Consider the following 19,513-nt stretch of genomic DNA (forward strand, 5'->3'; position numbering starts at 1 on the left):
GACCAAAGATCTTCTGCATTTTCCCCTCGTGCTCAGAAAGTTTGCAGCCCCGTGACCCCAGAGGCTGCTGCATGTGACTGGAGCGAGGGCAGAGCTGTGCACAGGCATGGAGTAGGTTTATTTTCCGTAGGCTTAAATGTAGTTTCTGTTCCTGTTGTGAAGGAGTGCTAAGGCATGTGAAGCTCTGTTTGGACAGTGAGTTTCCCCTGCTGGTTACAAACATAACAGTGAAATGGGTTCTCTGGACAGCACAAACTCTGTCTGTTCTCCCTGGCAGAAACTCAGGGCATCACTGCCACACAGAACTGACCTTCTCTGGCCAGCACCACTGCCCTGACCTCTTGGGAGCTGTTTTCCACGTGGAACTGGGCCCTCTCTCACCTGTGTAGCACTGCATAAGCAGATGCAGCCCATCTCCAGCTCCCCCCACAATCCTGCCCTCAGGTGCAGCCCTGCAGATGTATAGCATTGGGCACTACACTGCACCAAACCGCAGTTTTAGACACCATTCCCGTAGGGCTTTGCAGGGCTACCCCAGACACCATGAAACAGGCAGACAGAAAGTCTACATGCCTGCCCAGTGCACAGACCAGATTTATGGCTCATGCATTCTTGTGGAAAGACTCCCCTTAACCCCTGCTGACAGTCTGACACGTGCACCGCTCAGGAGGAACTTGTTTGTGGGCTTCCATGGATGCAAACTGCCTCAATACAGAAGTCAAAATCTTTCATCACATGAAAAAAAACCGCAAGAAATACTTACAGCCTGCTTCTTGATGCTTCTGTTCGAATAACTGAGTGCAGGAATATTTCAGTGATGGCAGCTCTATAACAGTCAAACATCAGTTTCTGAAGCTCAGCCTGCACAAAAAACAAAGTAAGAAGAAAATTAAGGCTTTCACAATTGCTTTCTTAGCATCTGAGATAAATGCAAAATTCCTTCAGCAAACAACTTAAAATTGTCCCCAACAATTTCATTTTTTTCTGTTGTTGTGACATAGCAATATTTAAGATGTGCATATTGATTTCTGAATACTAAAAAAAAAAAGAAAAAAACCGTTTTGAGCATTTCATGTTGCAACATGAAAGCTGTATTATTCCCCACAAGCATAATTCATGCCTGGGCACTTCCACTTTATCACAAGACAAAGTCTGAAATGTCAACACTACACCCTCAGGGGTCATCTCCAAATATCTGGCCTCCAAGAAAGCCTTGTCAGGGAGCAACATGGGCTCGTAGCTCCCAAAGGGACTGGGAGCCAAGCACAAATAGGTGGCGGCAGGGCAGGGTCCGGCCAGCAAGGATGTAGCCACATGGTGTCAGAGCAAGTCAAACAGGGCAGGCCTGGGGATGCCACTTATCCTCTCAGAGGTGGAGTATGCTCTATATTTGTAGGTCATCATACGACCGTTTTCTTTTCTGTCCCCTCATTTCTTCCATAATAATTTCTAACACTCTTTTGCTGTCAGCCTGTGCTTTCATGTGATATTTCCAATATCTTTTTGAATCACTAGAGTGTACATTTAAGAGTTATCCTTCCCGTGTTTACTGCTTTTCACTTATTCACAGAGCAGTTCATCTTCCATGTCACTTGTGAGCAGATTAATAGCTCTGCACTCTGCAGAGTTTCTTATTGGACCTCACAACTGAAATCTCTTGATTGGCATAAATAGCCATGAAATTCCACCCATTTCGGTTTTGTCTGTCACCACAAGTGATCATAAGGGAATCTTCCTTTCATCCCATGAGATATCCATTGCTTTAAAAACCTTTTGTATGGGATTCTTGCCAAATTTTTTCTTTAAATCTGGTTGATCTGACACTGAGGTTATATCCTCACTGATGTGGTTTTTTCTTCAATTAGATGCATTTGAAGATCGTCTTTTACTTCTACTGCTCTCCCTAGTCAAAGCATACAGTCAAGATAATATTTCAAGAAGTTTCTCTGCTGTGTGCAATATTTTACTCTCAGTTTCTAAGTTTGGAGCTGTTCAGTTCCTGGTGTTTCGGGGGATGAGACTCTCCCCACGTGCCACCAGGCTGCAGTGGGACGATGGATGCAGAGCAGAGAGCTCAGCCCATGTCCCAGGGCTGTTCCATCACTGTCCTTACCACCACAGTGGATGGGCAGACTCAGGTTTGTGTATAGCATTCCCCATTGGGCAAATGTCAGAAAAACTTGCAAAAAACCACTCAGTAGGTTGTAGCATATGGGCATATTTGCATGCCCTTGTCACAGATCTGAGAAGAGCTAGGATACCCTTCGGAAAATGAAATTATTTTCATGTCCTGACATTGCTTATGTCCTTTTTACGATAAAGCAGTATTTAAGGAGAAGGGTGCATGTGGGGGCCAAAAGTATGCAATTTGTGACAAGGGGATGCAAATCTGCCGTGATGCTACCACACTTAACCCTCCAGCAAAACTGCCTCCTGGCGAGTGTGCAACGGCTAGCTCCTCTTTCCCTTCAGCCAGGATTTTATTACCTTCTGTCTTTAAAAAATGCTCATGGGAAGGTGCTGCACACTGGATGGTTTCAGCTTTTCTGATGTTGGCTGCTTTGGCAGAGAAGGCATAAAGAGGAGAGGTGTTCTTCAACATACAGTACAAGTTGGAACAGATACATCTCAGCTGATTCAGAGATTTCCTGTTTCCTAGCTCTTTATAGGTCCTTAAGCACTATTGCCATCCTCCCCCCATGTTGGAAATCTTCTCCCTGTGTAGATGGGAAGATAACAACACAAAAATCTGCAAAGAGCAAGACAAAAAAATATAGTGCAAAAGTCTTCCTTCCCCATTTTTTACTTTCACCATCTTCTGACTGATGTCACTAAAATAGCCAAAATTCCACTGTTTATGTGAAACCTCATTGCCAGGAACTAGGCATTAGTTTTGCAACACTGAACTTTCTTGCAAAATATCCTGTGCTTCCTAGTCCAACCTTGAAGTTACCTCCAAAAATGCGCTCCCTGAGTGCTTTTGGCAGAGTGGAGCCTGGAGAAGCTGCCATAAATAGGAGAACTTTCACCAAGAGAGCCAAGCCACCTTCTTCCTCAGAAGAAGGAAAATCCAAACCATTGACAGCCTGTTAATCTGCAAGAGTATTTTGGTGACTTACTGTGGCAGTCTCAGAACTTCCAGCTGATGCAATAGAAAATATTTACGCAATTTTAGGCAAGCGATGCAGAGGGAATGTGCTGTGGAGGGGGCCGCTCTATTGCAAAATATGCAGATGGAGAAAGGGAGCAAGTCAGCAAGAGGGTGGGGACATCATAGGAGCATGTTCTGCTGGTGAGTTCCTTCTGTGCAATAAGTTTTGCTCTGAAAAGGCTGCTGAGCACATGGAGGAACATGGGATCTAATGACTAATCCTGAACTTTCCCGTATCAAAATATAAATTTCATTTTGTTTGCACAAGAATACATTTTCCAGTGCGTGTGGATGGGGAGACATCTGGAGAAAAGAGCAGGTGAGTGTGGGTTCTGCTCCCACCTTCCCCGTACAGGAATTCATGCCGTTGCTGTGGTATGGTCCAACTCTAAGAAAGAGAAGGTTTGGAGGAAAGGTGAGTCTCCATTTCCATAGTCCTGGTTCAACGCGGGTCTCCTCAGGTCACCATAGGGAATGGGAAGCCTGCTCTGCATGTCGCAAGCCCATGATGGGTGATTTCAGAGCCATCAGAGCGACTGTTTTCCCTTCGCTAAAGAGATGAGAACTTTGCATATCAAAGTAAGGTAGCACTTCACCTTACCAAGGTGTGCTGGGTTGTTTGATGAAGCATGAGTGGTTTGGGAGTAAGAAAGAGAGTCTTTGGGGTTTGAAACTTTCTTTGATGGTTCTGCTTTTAGAAGTGATTGCTGGGTGATAATCCATTCTGCTGTCGGAAGTTGCACCGCAACCCTGCTGACTGGAAGCTAGCCAATGTTATTTCAATCTACAAAAAGGAAAACCCAGGGAATTACAGACCTGGGAGTCTAACCTCAGTTCCTGGAAAAATTATGGAGAAGATTATACTGAGTACTACTGAAAGGCATTTAAAGGATAATGCAATAATCAGGCACAGCCAGCATGGGTTCACAAAGGAAAATTATATCATTCTACAATAAGGTCTCCCACCCAGTGGATGAAGGGAAGGCAGTGGATGTAGTTTTTCTGGATTTTAGTAAGGCTTTTGATACTGTCCCTCACAGCATCCTTCTGGACAAGTTGTCCAGCTGTGGGGTGAGCAGGTTCATGGTGCACTGGGTGAAGAACTAGCTGGATGGCAGAGCTCAAAGGGTTGTAGTGAATGGGGCTACATCTGGCTGGCCAGTGTTCCTCAGGGCTCAATCCTAGGGCCAGTGCTGTTCAATATTTTAATCAATGATCTGGATGCAGGAGTTGAATGCCCCATTAGCAAGCTGCTGACGATACCAAACTGGGAGGTGCTGTTGGCTTTCTTGAGGGACAAGAGGCCTTGCAGAGGGATCTAGATAGAGTTGAGCATTGGGCCACATCTCAGCATTCATAGGACGAAATTGAACCACATCCTGGGGTACATCAAACACAGCATAACCAGCCAGTCAAGAGAGGTTTTTTTTGGTGTTGGTGCAGCCTCACCTGGAGTACTGTGTGCAGTGCTGGGCCCCACCATTTGAGAAGGACATGAAGGTCCTTGAATGTGTCCAGAGGAGGGCCACAATGCTGGTGATGGGGCTGGAAGGCATGTCCTATGAGGAGGGGCTAAGGACTTTGGGCTTGTGTAGTTTAGAGAAAAGGAGGCTGAGGGGTGACCTCATTGCTCTCTGTGTCTTCCTGAGGAGGAGACATAGAGAAGGAGGTGCTGATCTCTTCTCCCTGGGATGCAGTGGTAGGACACGTGGGAATGGTTCAAAGCTGCGCCAGGGGAGGTTCAGGCTTGACATTAGGGAGCATTTCTTTACCAAGAGGGTATTCAAACACTGGAAGAGGCTTCCTCAAGAGGTGGTCGATGCCCCGTGCGTGTCAGTGTTTGAGAGGCATTTGGACAGTGCTCTTAATAACAAGCTTTAACTTGGTCAGCCCTGAATTGGTCAGGCAGTTGGACTAGATGATCGTTGTAGGTCCTTTCTAACTGAAAGAGCCTATTCTATTCTATTCTATCCCTCCAGCCGCTGACAGTGCAGACAATTACTTTTCTCACCATAAGGGCAGTAAGCTCTGGGACAGACTTCCGGAAATCCTGCAGACAAAAGAAGATAATAAGATGGATCAGAAAAGGGATTATTCAGTGAGTCTGTGATAGTAAAGGGTGAGCTCTGAGAGGTGTCCTCTTCCTTGTAGGGCCAGGGATGCCAGTAACTGGCAAGACAGGAGGATACGAGATGTGTGAAAGTCCTGGCTCATTAGAACCCAACAGCTAATAATTTTGTTTGTCCAACCCTATATCTGGGATGCTACTAAATACAATAATACAATTCTGGGGCACAGGGGACTGAATCCATAGTTTCTTAAACTACTGTGGAGTTCAGGAGGCACAAACTTAATGAACTGAAGCAATATGTACTTTGCAGTTTTTTTCTCTCGTATGTGGCTGTGAAAAGTAGGACTGGCAGTGAAAAGGAGGAAGACAGGCAAAGTTTTCACCTAGTTTGATGTGTATTGGCTCCACCAACAGATAATAGCAAGGTGGTGTAATAAGAAAGGGAATGCGTGGTCAAGCTGGAATCAGCAGACCAAAATCCACAGAATGCTGTTTGCTAATCCAAAAGCTTGGGTGACCACAGCAGCACTGCAAGTTTCCTGCAGCAAAAGCCCAGAATCTTTGCCAGTGGCCTTCACACAGCTTAGCCTTGGGAGGGCTTAGAGTGACTTGGCTGGGCCACCTCAGGTGTCTCTCCACTGCTCTGAACCTCATGAAGGCATTAGCATCTGTGCAAACAAATCTTCTATCAGAATGGAGGTTTTCCTCCATCTGTCTGTTGGAAATGACCTTGAATGTTGTACCATGAACCAACTCCTCTTTAAGGCGATGTCTTCAGTTCATGATAGGCATTTATCTGGGTCCAAATGGCAGACACTAGATGTGTACTTTATAGAGAATGTAATCCCAATTGTGATGGTTTCTTTGACTTAAATTTAGGATTGCAAATGACTTGCAACACCAAAGAAAGGTCTTTCAGCATCTGCTGATGTGCTAAGGTGACTTTGTTCTTCTTTGGTTTCATCTAGTCTTGTATTATCTTTGCAAACTCCTGGGAACAAGAATCATTTTCAGACCTTGTATCTGTCAAGGCACAGTGACAGTAGGAAAACAGCACCTGCATAGTCAGGCAACAATCCTCCTAATGATAGGAACTGTTGGATTGCTGGTGCCTTCCAGCACTTGAGTGGACTGCTATGCCTGTGTAGCCCCCTTGTTCTTTTGTTCTGAGGAATATGGGAATAATAGTAAAAAATAAACAGTTAAAGAATAGTAGGCTGCTCCAGGTCTTGCAGCCAGTAGGTAATGGAGCAGAACTGGTTCTTTATTTAGCTCTTTGGAGTAGGTTTGAACTCAGCCTTAGTATTTGTGAAGACAGGACAGCAAGTTAACCCCATCAGTGGAGTTTGACAAGAGATACTACTAGAAAGTCCTGTTGCGCTTCAAAGGAAAATCAGTAAAGCATTATTCTCAGGCTCCACAGAAGGCAAAGGGATTATGTTCCTTTCTGCAGAAACAGCCGGTGCCACTTGCTGTCATGGGGATAGCTGCTTTGGTAGGGGCCTGTCCTTCTAGGAGGTAGGTCAGAAATGTTGTTTGCTGCTTGGTCTTGTTTGGAACCGTTTGTGTATAGGAACTGGTTTTATTGCCAAGTGATAAAAAATCATTCCTGTCCAAACTGATAAAACTCCTACGAACAAGCCTGGGTGGCTGTGGAGCCTTTTCTGTCTGCCCAGGCCACCACAAACCACTCCTCAGTGCAGGTTGGGTGCTACAGAGGCCAGAGCCTCTCCAGAGACACCAGAACAGTTGTGACAAGACCCTGGCAGCCCTCGATGCCTTGCCCCGGGGTCTGCTCCTTGCAGAGCAGCAGAGGAGCTCATTAATCAACACTAAACCTGCTTAGGGCCCCAGGAAAATGACTTAAAAATGAAGGCAAGGTGTGGGGTGCTGCAGCTTATTCTTTCCTGCCTGTGCTTCTCCCTGCCCAGCGTAGGCAGAGCCTTGGGGACTGAGCAGCCGTGCTGACCATGAGCGAGCAGAGCCATGTCAACAGCCTGTTCCTCAACGAGGACGCAGCCAAGCGGCTCAATGCCGAGAGCCGGGTGCAGCGCTTACGGCAGGCGGTGCAGAAGCGGGCAGCGCGGGCCAAGAAGCGGATGCACAGCATCACTGCCGACAGCGCTAAAAGCTTCTTCAGGAGAAACGCCTTCGTCCTCTTCACCATTGTTGCAGTCTTACTAGGTATGGAGCTGGTGGCAACACTGGGCACCATTTATAAATGTGGGGAAAAGTTTGTTTATTCTACAAAGATTTTATTTTATCATAACGATTCGGCTGGGAGGGTGAAGCTGATGAGCTGACACCTCAAAGTGCTGTTCACATCAGGAGTACTTTTGTGTGCAAGAGCAACAGACCTTGCAGAGGGTGCGTGTGAGGAAGTCCTTGTCGATCCTTTCTGGCTGCAGCTTGCAAACAGTCTACAACAGATAGGGTTTGATGATCCAGCTCCACCTACCCTCATAAAAAACATCCAGGTTTTTTCAGAGGCTTCTTGTGAGTGCAGCTACAGGCACAAGGGCTCTTCAGATTCATCCCACAGCTTTAGCCTGACAGGACCAGAAGGGGTAACTGATGCAAAGGGCCGTGATACAATGCAAACTAAATCTGCCCAGCAGTGAGTGGATTGTCCCTAGCTTTTGGTCCAGGCTATATGCCTCTAACTCACCGGCTGAACTCAGCTTTAAGAGGTGGGGGAACAAAGTCTCTGAACTGTGTAGTCACACTTAGGTTAGGCTGGGAGATCATATCTCTAGTCACAGCATTTTTGTGTTCATGAACTTCTGGGAACAGACCCCAAAGGAGCAGCAGACAGAACAACGAGGAAACCTGTGGTTTAGCACAAGGGTCCTGTACATATAAATATGTCAGAGGGAGAGAGAGAGCATACAGTAAAAACTGGATCATAGCCTTTTAGAAAAAGAAAGAGCATATGCTCCTTTGGGGAGAGGAGGAGCTGAAAGGAGATGAGAAAGAGAAAAGCCACACTGTAGGACTGAGGGACATACCACTGGATCACACTGTCCCATTTCCATTCTCATCCCTTGCTGATCCACAGGGATCATCCTGGCATTTTCCCTTCGGCCGTACCAGCTGACCTATCGCCAGATCAAGTATTTCTCCTTCCCCGGCGAGCTGCTGATGCGTATGCTCCAGATGTTGGTTCTTCCTCTCATTGTCTCTAGCCTGATTACAGGTGAGGATGCTTTCTGCTGCTTTCAGCCAAGGCAATAATCAGCAAAGACAGATGCTACCTATTGTTGGAGTACTCCTTTGTGCCCCAGCTGGAGGTGCTTGGATTAGCTTGGCTAATAGTGACAAGCCTGAACCTACAGCTGTAGTGAACATGATTTGCACTCCTACTCCTGCTGGCTCAGTAGTGGGGAAGAGAAGCAGAAGGCCTTGTGCTTTCTCGGAAGACTGGGGAGGACACAATGTGGTGTTTCCAATCCCCAACACTTGAGCACTAACAAGGATTTCATCCTATGTAACCTCAAACGTCAACAAGTTTGTTGCCCAAGTCAGCTTCAGGTTTCCTCCAGCCTAGGGAAGGTTAATTCGTGTCAGTCCAAAAGAGCTGGAGCTGATCACTGTCTGGAGAACTTGTTTCATCTAGGTCTTCATAGAAGACATGCCAGCCATCCAAGCTTTCAGACAGCAGAAGGTACTGCAAGGCATTCCACCTGCTGAAACATCCCACCAGTGGGGACTGAAAGGCCCAGTGCACTGAGAGGGGATTATTTCCCTTCTGAGAGCTTTAGGAGCTGCTCAAATGCAGCCTAAGACCAGTGCTATGCTTCTTTGTAACCACAAGCCACATTCTCCCCTATTGACATCACCCCGGAGCTCCAAAGTCTGCCCCTTGCATGTTGTGCTTTCTAGAGAACCCAGCTCCCTGTCCAACTCACAGATGTGCCCTGCACACTTTGAATCTTTCTCGGGCTTCCCCCTTCCTTCTAAGACAATAGACCTTCTCACCTTGTCTCTCTATGTGACTCCCCAGGAATGGCCTCACTGGATGGCAGAGCCTCAGGGAAGATGGGGATGCGGGCTGTCGTCTACTACATGGTGACCACAATCATAGCAGTCTTCATTGGCATCCTCATGGTGATCATCATCCACCCAGGAAAAGGATCTAAGGACAAGCTTCACCGAGAAGGCAGAATTGAGCAGGTGCAGACCACAGATGCCTTCATGGACTTGGTGAGGTAGGTGAACAAGATGGTCTCATGTTGAGACCGTATCAGTGAGATTACATTCCTCCACGGAATGTCTTTCGGAAGTGTCACAGCTTTAGGCATACACTCCTAGGGAAAGAGTTTATGGCTGAGTCTTGCCCAGCCTACTACTTCTAGCTTAGTCTAGCTAACTGGCTTTGCCACTCTGAGATTGAGTGCTTGACCTAGAGCTCTGTAGTCCAGCTCTTCTGTTAGAGGTATTAATGCATGAGGCCAAGGCATGCTCAGCAAAACAAGTAATGAAAACTGTCAATGACTGCATGTCCTTCAGAAATTCACCCAGAAAAGGCTACTCCAAATATCCATCTTCACCAATCCAAGGAAATCAAGGAAGTGGTTCCCGAGACATTGTCTCTCCCTCCCTTGCTGTGACCTTACACAGTGAATTGCAAAGCTGTACCCTCTCAAGTGGTATGAAGCCATGTTTCTGAGGTACAAAGTAACAGAGCTCAAAGGACACCTGTAGACATGAGGCTGAGAGCAAGGCAGTATGTTAAAAATTGTAATATGGTATTGTTTCAAGGTTTGGTTGGGTTTGATGATGCTTTTACAATGGACCCATATCCCAGTGCTGTATGTATGTAGTCTCCTTCCACATACCTGAAATACAACCTTCTGAAAAGATGCGGCGGGAGTCTGAAAAGATGCAGGAGAGTGCCTGGCTCCAGATCAGCATATTCCCATCTTCTGTCTGTCAGTCAAACAGAAATGGCCCATCTGCTCTGTAGCCTGAGCTGGCATTGTGAGAGTTGTGACCTGAGATACTGCTCCAGGACAGAGGCATTGGCCAGGAAGCCCATGTTTTCTTGCTAGTCAAACAGGACAATAACTCTTTCCTTGTTTTATCTACTGCAGGAATATGTTCCCGCCCAACCTGGTAGAAGCCTGCTTCAAACAGGTATGAAATCCCGCCTAGCCTATAACTTCCCTTTGCGCCCTGTGCCCTAGACCATGGTCCAACCTACTTCTCTGAGGGATGGAACAGCAATTGCTTTATACTGCCTTCACGCTTCCCCAAATCCGACTGCTCCAGAAGGCATTGCAGTCATTAGTCTGTATTATATCATCCCCCACAAAAGCTTTTCAAGCTGTCTGTAGATGGAGACGTCAACCTCTGCCCCATCCCATGCTGAGTCAGGAAGGGTTTGTGTGATCTCAGGTAGCAGTCTTGGACTGGCAGTGAAATGGGAGCAGATTCTCCAAGTATATTTCACTTCTGTAGTGCTACTGCCCTTGGAAACAGCATAAAGGGTTATCAGAGAAGCCAGAATACCTCTGTCCTAGGGATCTGAGATGCTCCAATGGTCTCTTTTGACCTTCAGCTCTATGAACTTTTTGATGAAATCACTAAGCTAGGGAGCTTGAGAACAGGCAAGGCAAGTTTCCCACACAGGTCAGCAGGAACTTGCAGTACTCTCCTTTCTTTAGGAAGGGATGCAAGAGCCTAGCATGTTGTCCTGAGCTCCTGAACCAGGGCCTGTGAGTGTATCTGATAATCTGTGTCTTTTCAGTACAAGACGCAGTACAGCACCAGGGTCTTCACCAGAACCGTCCTCCACAGCACCAATGTCACAGCAGGTGTGACAACCACTCAGATCCCTGTGCCTGAGAACTTCACCAGCATCCTGGAGAACGTCACTCATGCCCTGGGGACCATCTCCGAGGTGCTGACCTTTGAAGAAGTCATTCCCATCCCGGGCTCAGCCAATGGGGTGAACGCGCTGGGGCTGGTAGTGTTCTCCATGTGCTTCGGTTTGGTGATCGGCAGCATGAAGCAGAAGGGACGGGCCCTGCGGGAGTTCTTTAACTGCCTCAACGAAGCCATCATGAGGCTGGTGGCCATTATCATCTGGTGAGGAGCACGGCCGGTTGGAGCAGGAGGTCTGCAGGTGCAGTTTCCACTGACCTGATGAGAAGTGGGGTAGCTTTAAGGATGACATGCACAGGAAAAGCAGATGGGCACAGCTCTCCTTTGGCTCCATCAGGCTGGAGGGAAAAGTCTGGATGGGATATTTGTTCACATTTCATTTCCTGTTTTTTGTTTTTACCTTAGAAATATCAGGTACACCAGGACTTGCTTTCCTTGAGGCTGCTGGAAACATCCTTGGAAGACCACAGAGCTGGAGTGGAAGATCTCTTAGCCTTACCAACAGGGGTAGGGTGTGAGGCTTTCCCACCACAAGCTTTCCTTCCAGCTATGTTCCAGGAGTCTGACTTAGCTATGAAGCACAACAACCTATTGCCACTTTCCTGCTACTCAGGGTGGCATCTGTATGCATAAGCTCTGAGAGCTGAGCTGGGTTGACGAGGTCAACTCGAAGTTACTCCCTTTCAATATGAGGCGTCCCAGATCCCAGCTCCTCTAGAGCTCAGCTGCTTGTTGCTTTCTGTGTAAGGCTGCCTGTGCTACGTGGTCCAGATAAACACGGCATTGCTGAGATGAGTCTTCTCTAAAAGGCAGCATTTTACCAAATCTTGTTACTTTAAGCTCTTTACCCATCTAGGGCTCAAGGTCTAAATAGCAGTTTGTGGTAGGTACCACGGGACAGGAGAGATGTGGGGCTGGCAGAATACATGGAATTGTCTGACAGGGAAGGGATCTGTCGGCCCTGCACTCTCTCCCATTTTAGATCACTCCAGCTTCCTTTCCCTGGTCTTCTAGTCACAGTCTTGTATCTCAGAACAGCATCCTCAGCATAGGGGGACAGGCCTTACACAGAAAAACACAAAGGGAAAGAACAACCCTGAGCTCATAGCAGAGTGTTGGGGAGCCCCAGCCCTTCTGGGATCTTTTCCTCCACGGATGAGCCAGAACTTGGGGCCTTGCTTTTTTAAGAAAAGATAAGAGTTGCCCGAGGGCACAGAAGGGAGAACACAAGCACAGTGGAACAAGTAGACCTGCACACTACTCCCAGAGACAATTTCAAGGTGCCTTCAACATCTCCTCCTCAGCAACCCCTTACAGTGAAAGAAGGCAGGGCATTGATGTATAGAACATTGGTTACACTCAGGAAACTGTCTGTGTGCATACAGTAGGTACTGTCTGGAGAGACCTCCTGACTTACAAAATCCAGCTGGTATAGGAGGTAGGACTGTCAGCTGCAGCCCAGAACTCCTTCCTGAAGCCACACTCTGCAGAGCATCTCCCAGGAGCTTGTTTTTCCTAGGGACATCTGGTCACTAGCTGCAGCCAAGGATGTCTTCTAAGAGGAAGGTCAGAGGAAATGAAATATTTGTGAAATCCTTTCCTGAAACTTTTCCAAACCTCCCAGGCTAAGTTGGAGTTCGGCATGTGGACCTCTGAGCCTTGTGCATGAATTGCATGTGAGCTCTTGAGCTGTAGAGGCCCAGCCCTGAGAGGTGTGGCCATGGAGCTGGGATTTTCTTTGGTCCAGTTATTTGTCCATGTTTAGTTTAGTGCCCATGGTATTCTCCATGTCTGTGTTATGGCTTCCTTTCTGTGGAGCCTCACTGCTGCTCATGAGATGCATTGTTATGGAGGGGGAAAAAAACCATAAGGAATATAAAGGATAGCAGTGTACCTCAAAATGGGTTTTTATATAAGCCATGGCTGCTTTCACAGGTGTTGGTGTGCCTAGTCCTTGCTCCACCAGATGTGGATTCCCTATATGTTCCTATTCCCTAAATGTGAACATCTGAAGATAGCAAGGCTGATATCCCAGAGCCTATAGGACACTATTTCTTTTACTCCCCAATTCCCTGTTTATCCTGTACTTCCCTGTGCTTCTCAGTAAAAAAAATACTCTCAGCCCAAGGTCTGTTAGGAAAGGAGGGGACTCTGAAGACTCGTCTACGTAACCTCCCCTATCAATTCTACAAGGAGTGTTGTAGAAACATGTAGGGAACCCAGAAGGAGGAGGAAACCTCCACCAGTGCCCAAGCTGTGCACACAACAGTGCTGGGGTCCCTGACAATGCAACAAGAGCTGTTTCTTGACCATGTGGTGAACAAGTGCCAGCTCTCTCCAGGTTTCCAGAAAAGAAACCAGAAGTATCATCCAACAATTAGGCTCAATGAGCACTTCTGGTGTGCTGTCTTATTGGGGATTTGTCCAGACAGCATGCATTAAAGCTGGTGTGAAAGTGTGAGTGCCAGTTCTGAGCATTGCCCTTGTGTTTCTGCCACAGGTACGCTCCAGTTGGAATCATGTTTTTAATTGCTGGCAAAATCCTGGAGATGGATGACCTAGCAGTGATGGGAGGTCAGCTGGGGATGTACACGCTCACTGTCATCGTTGGACTCCTCATTCATGCCCTCTGCATCCTGCCACTGCTTTACTTCATCGTCACTCACAGAAACCCCTGGGTATTCATTGCAGGGCTTCTGCAGGCCCTCATCACAGCCCTGGGCACCTCCTCAAGGTACGATGGCTACATAGGAATAGGGTTGGGGCTGGTGTGGATACTCTGGGGCTGCTGCTTAGCACTCCATTGCCCTCAGTGCAGCACTGTGTTCTCACAATTTCTAGCACTAGCAGCTTTTGCACTGGTCCAGCCAAGCGCATCTGAGAGTGGAAAGATTCCCATTCCCCTGCTCAGGAGCCCTAATCATGTGGCCACCTCTAGCCATCGGTGCGTGGCCTGTATTCTTCCTTACCAAACATGGTGGTGACTCTGCTTGCAGCACTGAAATGCTGAGCTCAGGACAAATATCAAATCCCAGTAAATTGCAGCATTATTCCACATGCACATACCTCACACACATGTACTCACACATTTGCACATTTCTCTCTCCCAAGCACAAATCCAGTATGCAGCTGGCATTAAACTCACTGGAGGCCTGGACAAAGGCATAAACACCCATCTGTTCAATGACTCACACTGCCATGCAACACAGCCAAAGCAAGGGATTGTAGGTAGCTGTCGTTTCACTAGATGCCATGTTTCTTGCTATATTCATTTCCTGGCAAGCGCATAACAGTCTTTCCCACATACTGAAACACACAGCATTTTTCCTGCTCATGTTCTCTTTCAGAAACAATTCTCTGCTTTCTCTGCAAGATATATTCTCTCACATGCGTTATTCTTGTCTTATGCACTGAGGGGGGTGAGAAAGGGCTCAAGTTTTTTAAATAGCTGGAAAAGGAGTTTTGGTCTTGAGGCTCTGTCCTATGTACCCTGAATCCTCCAGCATCACCTTCTTTTGGTGTTATACCAGCATCATCAGCCTCAGGGTTACACAGCCCCTGTCCCAGCCCCCTGAGGAAAGCCATGTCTGAATGTGCAACTGCAGCGTGCACCATATCTGAGGAAGCCTTGCTTAGACTGTTCTTTCTCCTAGCAGCTTCTGGCCTCTGGCTCACATGGCAGGGTGAAAAAGCAGGTGGGTAAGGTCATAAACCAGGCAGAGGCTTAGTCCCTCTTTCAAAGCCAGCATATACCGAATTCATGTTATTTTGTAAATTCCTTTCAGCTCAGCGACTCTACCCATCACCTTCAGGTGCCTGGAAGAAAATAATGGTGTGGACAGGCGCATCACGAGGTTTGTTCTGCCTGTGGGAGCTACAATTAACATGGATGGCACTGCTCTGTACGAGGCCCTTGCAGCCATCTTTATTGCACAAGTCAACAACTATGAACTTGACTTCGGGCAGATCATCACAATAAGGTGACTTTTGAAAGAGTTTTGAGGCTACAGGAAGGGCTTGTTTTGTTGTCTTATCTGAAGTGTGGTCAGGTTCCTCTTTTGCTCAGAAGATACAATGAGAAAAAAAAAAGTGTGGAAAGGAAGGGTGCACTACACCTCTAGGTCTAGAAGAACACATGATTTGGGCACCACAATTTTGAGGCCCCACTTGAGGCCTTATTGCATTTCCAGGTCCCTTAGCTAAAGCTGCAGTGTGCAGTCTGTTATGAATGGGTGCCTGGCAGGTGGGAGTTTGGCTGCTGTGTTGATGTCCCATGTGTCACCATCCTGCTCGGTGATCAGGGCAGAAAGGCTGCCAAGGTGTTTTGTAGACTATGAGTTTGAGCTACTTCCTGACATTTTTGCAAATGCGACTACCTCTTTTCTTCCCTTTGCTGATAGCTGTGCTTTCCTGTTCCCTCCAGCATCACTGCCACAGCAGCCAGCATTGGAGCCGCAGGTATTCCCCAGGCAGGACTGGTGACAATGGTTATAGTGTTGACATCAGTGGGGCTGCCTACTGAAGACATTACGCTGATCATCGCTGTGGACTGGTTTCTGTAAGTTCTCTGCTCAGCAGCATGCACTGCTGTGCGCTCCCTGCCAGTGCTTACAGAGTTCACCTGTACTCCCAACGTCTCTGCTAAAAGCAGTCTCAGTAACCTGTATCATTAAGCTTAAAACACACCTGTATCCACGAGACCTCTGCACAGTAGCACATTCTGCCCATGCTGGAGACTTCACCATGTACTTTCATGACCCAAGGCATCAGAGGTCACTTGCAGATCAGCCTGGTCACCAGGCAGAATGTCCTTAGTTTGCTTTATCTTAAAAGGCACTCAGAAACTATCTCCAGAATGGTAGGGACAAGTTGTGCCAATAATAAGCAAACTCACACTGCAGAGTGATGGTTCTGCACTACCAAACACGGAAAGTGGGATGAGACTGGGCTGTACACAGTCGAGGAGTGTTTAGATGGGTGCAGCTAATGAGCTACTTTGCTCCATTTCAGCTTTCTTTCCTTTTTAAACCTTGGGACAAGTGATTTCACAGGAGTGCTCTTAGGAACTAGGTTGAAGACTGCATTTGTGCACAGTCCTCACTCTCTCAGTCTTCTCAAACAGAACAAAATCCCAACTCAGGGACACACTGTCAGTGTTTCCTCTGTTCTTCTGTATCTTGTATTGCTGGTTTGTAGCCAAAGCAGCCGAAGTCTGCTCCCAGCCATGGCTGAGCAGTTGGAAACAGAGTCTTGCCCAACACCTCCACTTCTCCTGTGAACTGTGCATAAGAACAGACTTGGCTGGAAAAAGCCCTGCCTCCTAAGATGCCAGGTTACCTCTTGTACTGACCCAGAAAGGTTGGTTTCAATCAGGTACCAAAAGTCTTATCTGTTGTTACCACTGAAGTATTTGATGGATTGCTGGACTGGTGATAGCTACAGCTCTTACGTACAGTTGTGGTTGTGGAGAATATCTCATTGCAAAGGGTGTTTTACGTTTGCTATTTTGCACAAAGAATCTGGTGCCTTGTCTTAGTGAATACTGTCCATCCTGAGGAAATTTGGCTCCACAGCAGCACTAAGTCGTAGGTTTGCACCAGAATTCCTGCACTTCTTGTAAAACAAAATGCAGCTCAAGTGTAACAGATGTAGTGAGACTCATCTGAGTCTGCAGAAAGGCTTTAGCAGCCCTTTGGAAAGCAAACTGTCAATGTGGAACCACAATAACGTTTCTCTCATTTTGTGGCAAGTCCAAAATTTTCAGTGAGAAACTAGGAATGCAATAGAGCAGGAATGAATGTGAAGCCTGTGCTCAAGGCTATCAATCAAGGAAGGCTTTCTGGGAGTTATTTTCCTGTCAGTGTTGAAGTGTCAATTATTAGAGTGACTTGAAAAGTAGAAAAAGTTTCATTGAAGATGTTTCTTGAAATAGTCTTCATCCCCTTAGCTGTTGCTAAGAAGCTATATTTCATGTTTTTCTCTCTGATTTTTCAGGGACCGCCTTAGAACAACCACCAATGTCCTGGGGGATTCTCTGGGGGCTGGCATTGTGGAGCATCTCTCCCGGCGTGAGCTGGATGCGCAGGACTGCGAACTTGGTAATTCTGTGATAGAGGAGAAAGACCAGCTCTCCCACCTGGTTTGCCCACAGAATGACATCCACAGGCACCCCAGGAGTGAGACAGCACTGTGAAATTGGGCAGCAAAGTGCAGACTAATGCTATAAAAGCCAAGACTTGAAACAGAAGTCTATAGTAGAGGACAGAGAAAGATCCACTCTCCGAGATGCACACTTTTCTCCCCACCTCTGCCACATGCAGTCTTCCCTGATCCTGTTTCTCCCCCATCTCTTTCTGACTGGTATTAAAGAGGAGGAAATTAAACTGCAAAGAAAGTTTTATTCCACAGAAGCTTGATTTAGTCATTCTTATGTTGTCCAAGAGTTAGACCTGAGTAAAGAAGACTCAGTGAATGAGCTGGACTAGGAGCTCCTTCGTTTCTGAGCTAAAGTACGAGCACAGCTAAGTGGCAAGGTGGGTCGGGGACACCAAAACCTGTGGGCTGGCACCAAAATGTTGCCGTGATGACTCCGCCCTGCAGGATACAGCTGCAAAGCCTTCACTTGGTCGGTGGCTTCCCCCAAGCACATAAAGCTTTTAGCATTGGCCATTTGGAGATCTCTGGAGAGCCCCAGCACTCCTGTTCAAGCTCTTCACTGCCAAGAGTGTTTATCATAAACACAGTGTCCTCCTTGCTCACAGTCCTGGTGTTTGCACAGATATGCGGATGATGCTTCCTGAGAGCTTCTCACTCCTCCAGCAACCCTTCTGGCTGCAGATTCTGGAGTCACCCAGCTCCTGAAGGAATGTGAGACCATACAGCAGGGACAGGGCTTACTGTGCTGGCTGGTAGCACAAATAGGGGTCAATAGGCTTTTCAGTAGTGGAAGCTGCTAAAGGCCTGTGAAAGCAGCAAACAATTAAAGAATTTATTATATCCATTATGCAGCCTCTGAAACAGGTCTCCCCTCTACCAAACTCTGCCAAACACCAGTTAACTTCATTTCTCTTTAGCAAGCTGTTCTCCTCTTGGTGAAACCAGAAGGGGAAATGCAAAGTTTAAGAACAGTTTGCCCACCTGAGCAGCTGGGTGGTACCTCCATGCCAGGAATGACTCCCTGCTACCCCAGATTTGCTCAGAAAACAGTTTCACTCCTCATTAGAAGACTCCTAAGGGAACTGTTCCTTTGCTCATCTTTGGCTATTTTCAGAAGTGACTTCCCTTCAGTCACATTGCTCCAGACTGTGCTTCCAAATATCTCTGTCTTTCTACAGCTCCTTATCTTTTATAGGCAGTACCCAGTCACTTCTCAGCACTTGTACAAGTTTTCCAGACACTAAACTTATAAATGCAGGATAAATTTCTCAGTTCCTACCAAATGGAGCTCAGCTTCTGTTTAATACACTTGGACATAAGCCCACACAACATCCAAAACATCTCGAGGCTCGAGCAAGAAGAAGAGACCTGCTTCATCCATGCTCTATCCCCTTTCCCTGGCGTGGCCAGGAACACAGCCTGTATCTCTCACTCCAGTGAACAGGACCAATAGGGCTTGCTCCATAATATCCTGGTCCATGAACATCCAGTAAATGAATGTCTAGACACAAACAGGACAATGTAAAGGATCCACAGTTCTTGGGCTACTACAGTGTAGCTGTCCTGCTTTAGAAATGGCTAAGCTCAGAAACAGCAGCAAGCAACCTCCTGTTGCACAGCCGATCTATCTAAATTGGGTAGCTTTTACTTGAGATCTGCTCATTATTCCAAACCCAGTATATGCCTTAAACCCCTCTACCCTGGCTTTCCATACTGATTCTTTTCATCCAGAAGGCCTAGCCATAAACTCAGAGGTGCACCTAAGTGGACCTCAGGAAGGAAGACCTCAGAGGCGTCATCTGGAGACAACTTTGCCAACCACAACTGCACAAGTGCCCATGCTTAGCTCCCAAGCACTAACAAAGCTTCCTAAAACACATTTCTGGAGATGTCCAAAGCCAGATCCTGAGGCTCTTTTTGGTCTTTCAGGAATTGCAGGATTATATATTGGTGCTGCCACATTCCACATCCTGTGGGCAGAGTATTCTATTTTTATGGGCTGGGCGATTGTTGGGAATCTGAGACAAATGGACAAATGCATCTCACATAAAAGTGGATAATAGAGCAGGGTAAATAGAAATGTATTGTAGCTCCATTTACTAGTATTTGGTGCCAGACCCTAAGGCAGCAAGCTGTTTCCTGACTGAGGGAGGCAGGTTGCTTATCCTGACAAGAGATCTGCTCTAGCAGGGGGCAAGTGAGCAGGATAACAAATTATTATCCTCCTCTTTGCAGCATTTTTTTATCTT

The 19,513-nt window shown here is 47.0% G+C and overlaps 1 protein-coding gene across 9 annotated transcripts in view; it reads left to right on the forward strand.

Moving 5' to 3' along the window:
• Nucleotides 1–19,513, forward strand: part of LOC142035799 (excitatory amino acid transporter 4-like) — a 39,614-nt gene that overhangs the window by 17,652 nt on the left and 2,449 nt on the right. For 3 of the 9 annotated variants that reach the window (XM_075038318.1, XM_075038317.1, XM_075038315.1), the window contains 9 exons: nt 7,154–7,406; nt 8,281–8,418; nt 9,226–9,430; nt 10,316–10,358; nt 10,972–11,312; nt 13,609–13,842; nt 14,894–15,088; nt 15,532–15,666; nt 17,103–19,503. In XM_075038318.1, the coding sequence (XP_074894419.1) occupies nt 7,193–7,406; nt 8,281–8,418; nt 9,226–9,430; nt 10,316–10,358; nt 10,972–11,312; nt 13,609–13,842; nt 14,894–15,088; nt 15,532–15,666; nt 17,103–17,301 (1,704 nt within the window). In that variant the 5' untranslated portion in view covers nt 7,154–7,192 and the 3' untranslated portion in view covers nt 17,302–19,503. Of the gene's footprint in view, nt 1–3,321; nt 3,471–7,153; nt 7,407–8,280; nt 8,419–9,225; nt 9,431–10,315; nt 10,359–10,971; nt 11,313–13,608; nt 13,843–14,893; nt 15,089–15,531; nt 15,667–17,102; nt 19,504–19,513 lie in introns of those variants that run through there. The other 6 variants (XM_075038324.1, XM_075038323.1, XM_075038316.1 and 3 more) reach the window with 4 other exon arrangements.

This window comes from Buteo buteo, chromosome 10, assembly GCF_964188355.1.
Source record: "Buteo buteo chromosome 10, bButBut1.hap1.1, whole genome shotgun sequence".
In the NCBI taxonomy this organism is placed as follows: Eukaryota; Metazoa; Chordata; class Aves; order Accipitriformes; family Accipitridae; genus Buteo; species Buteo buteo.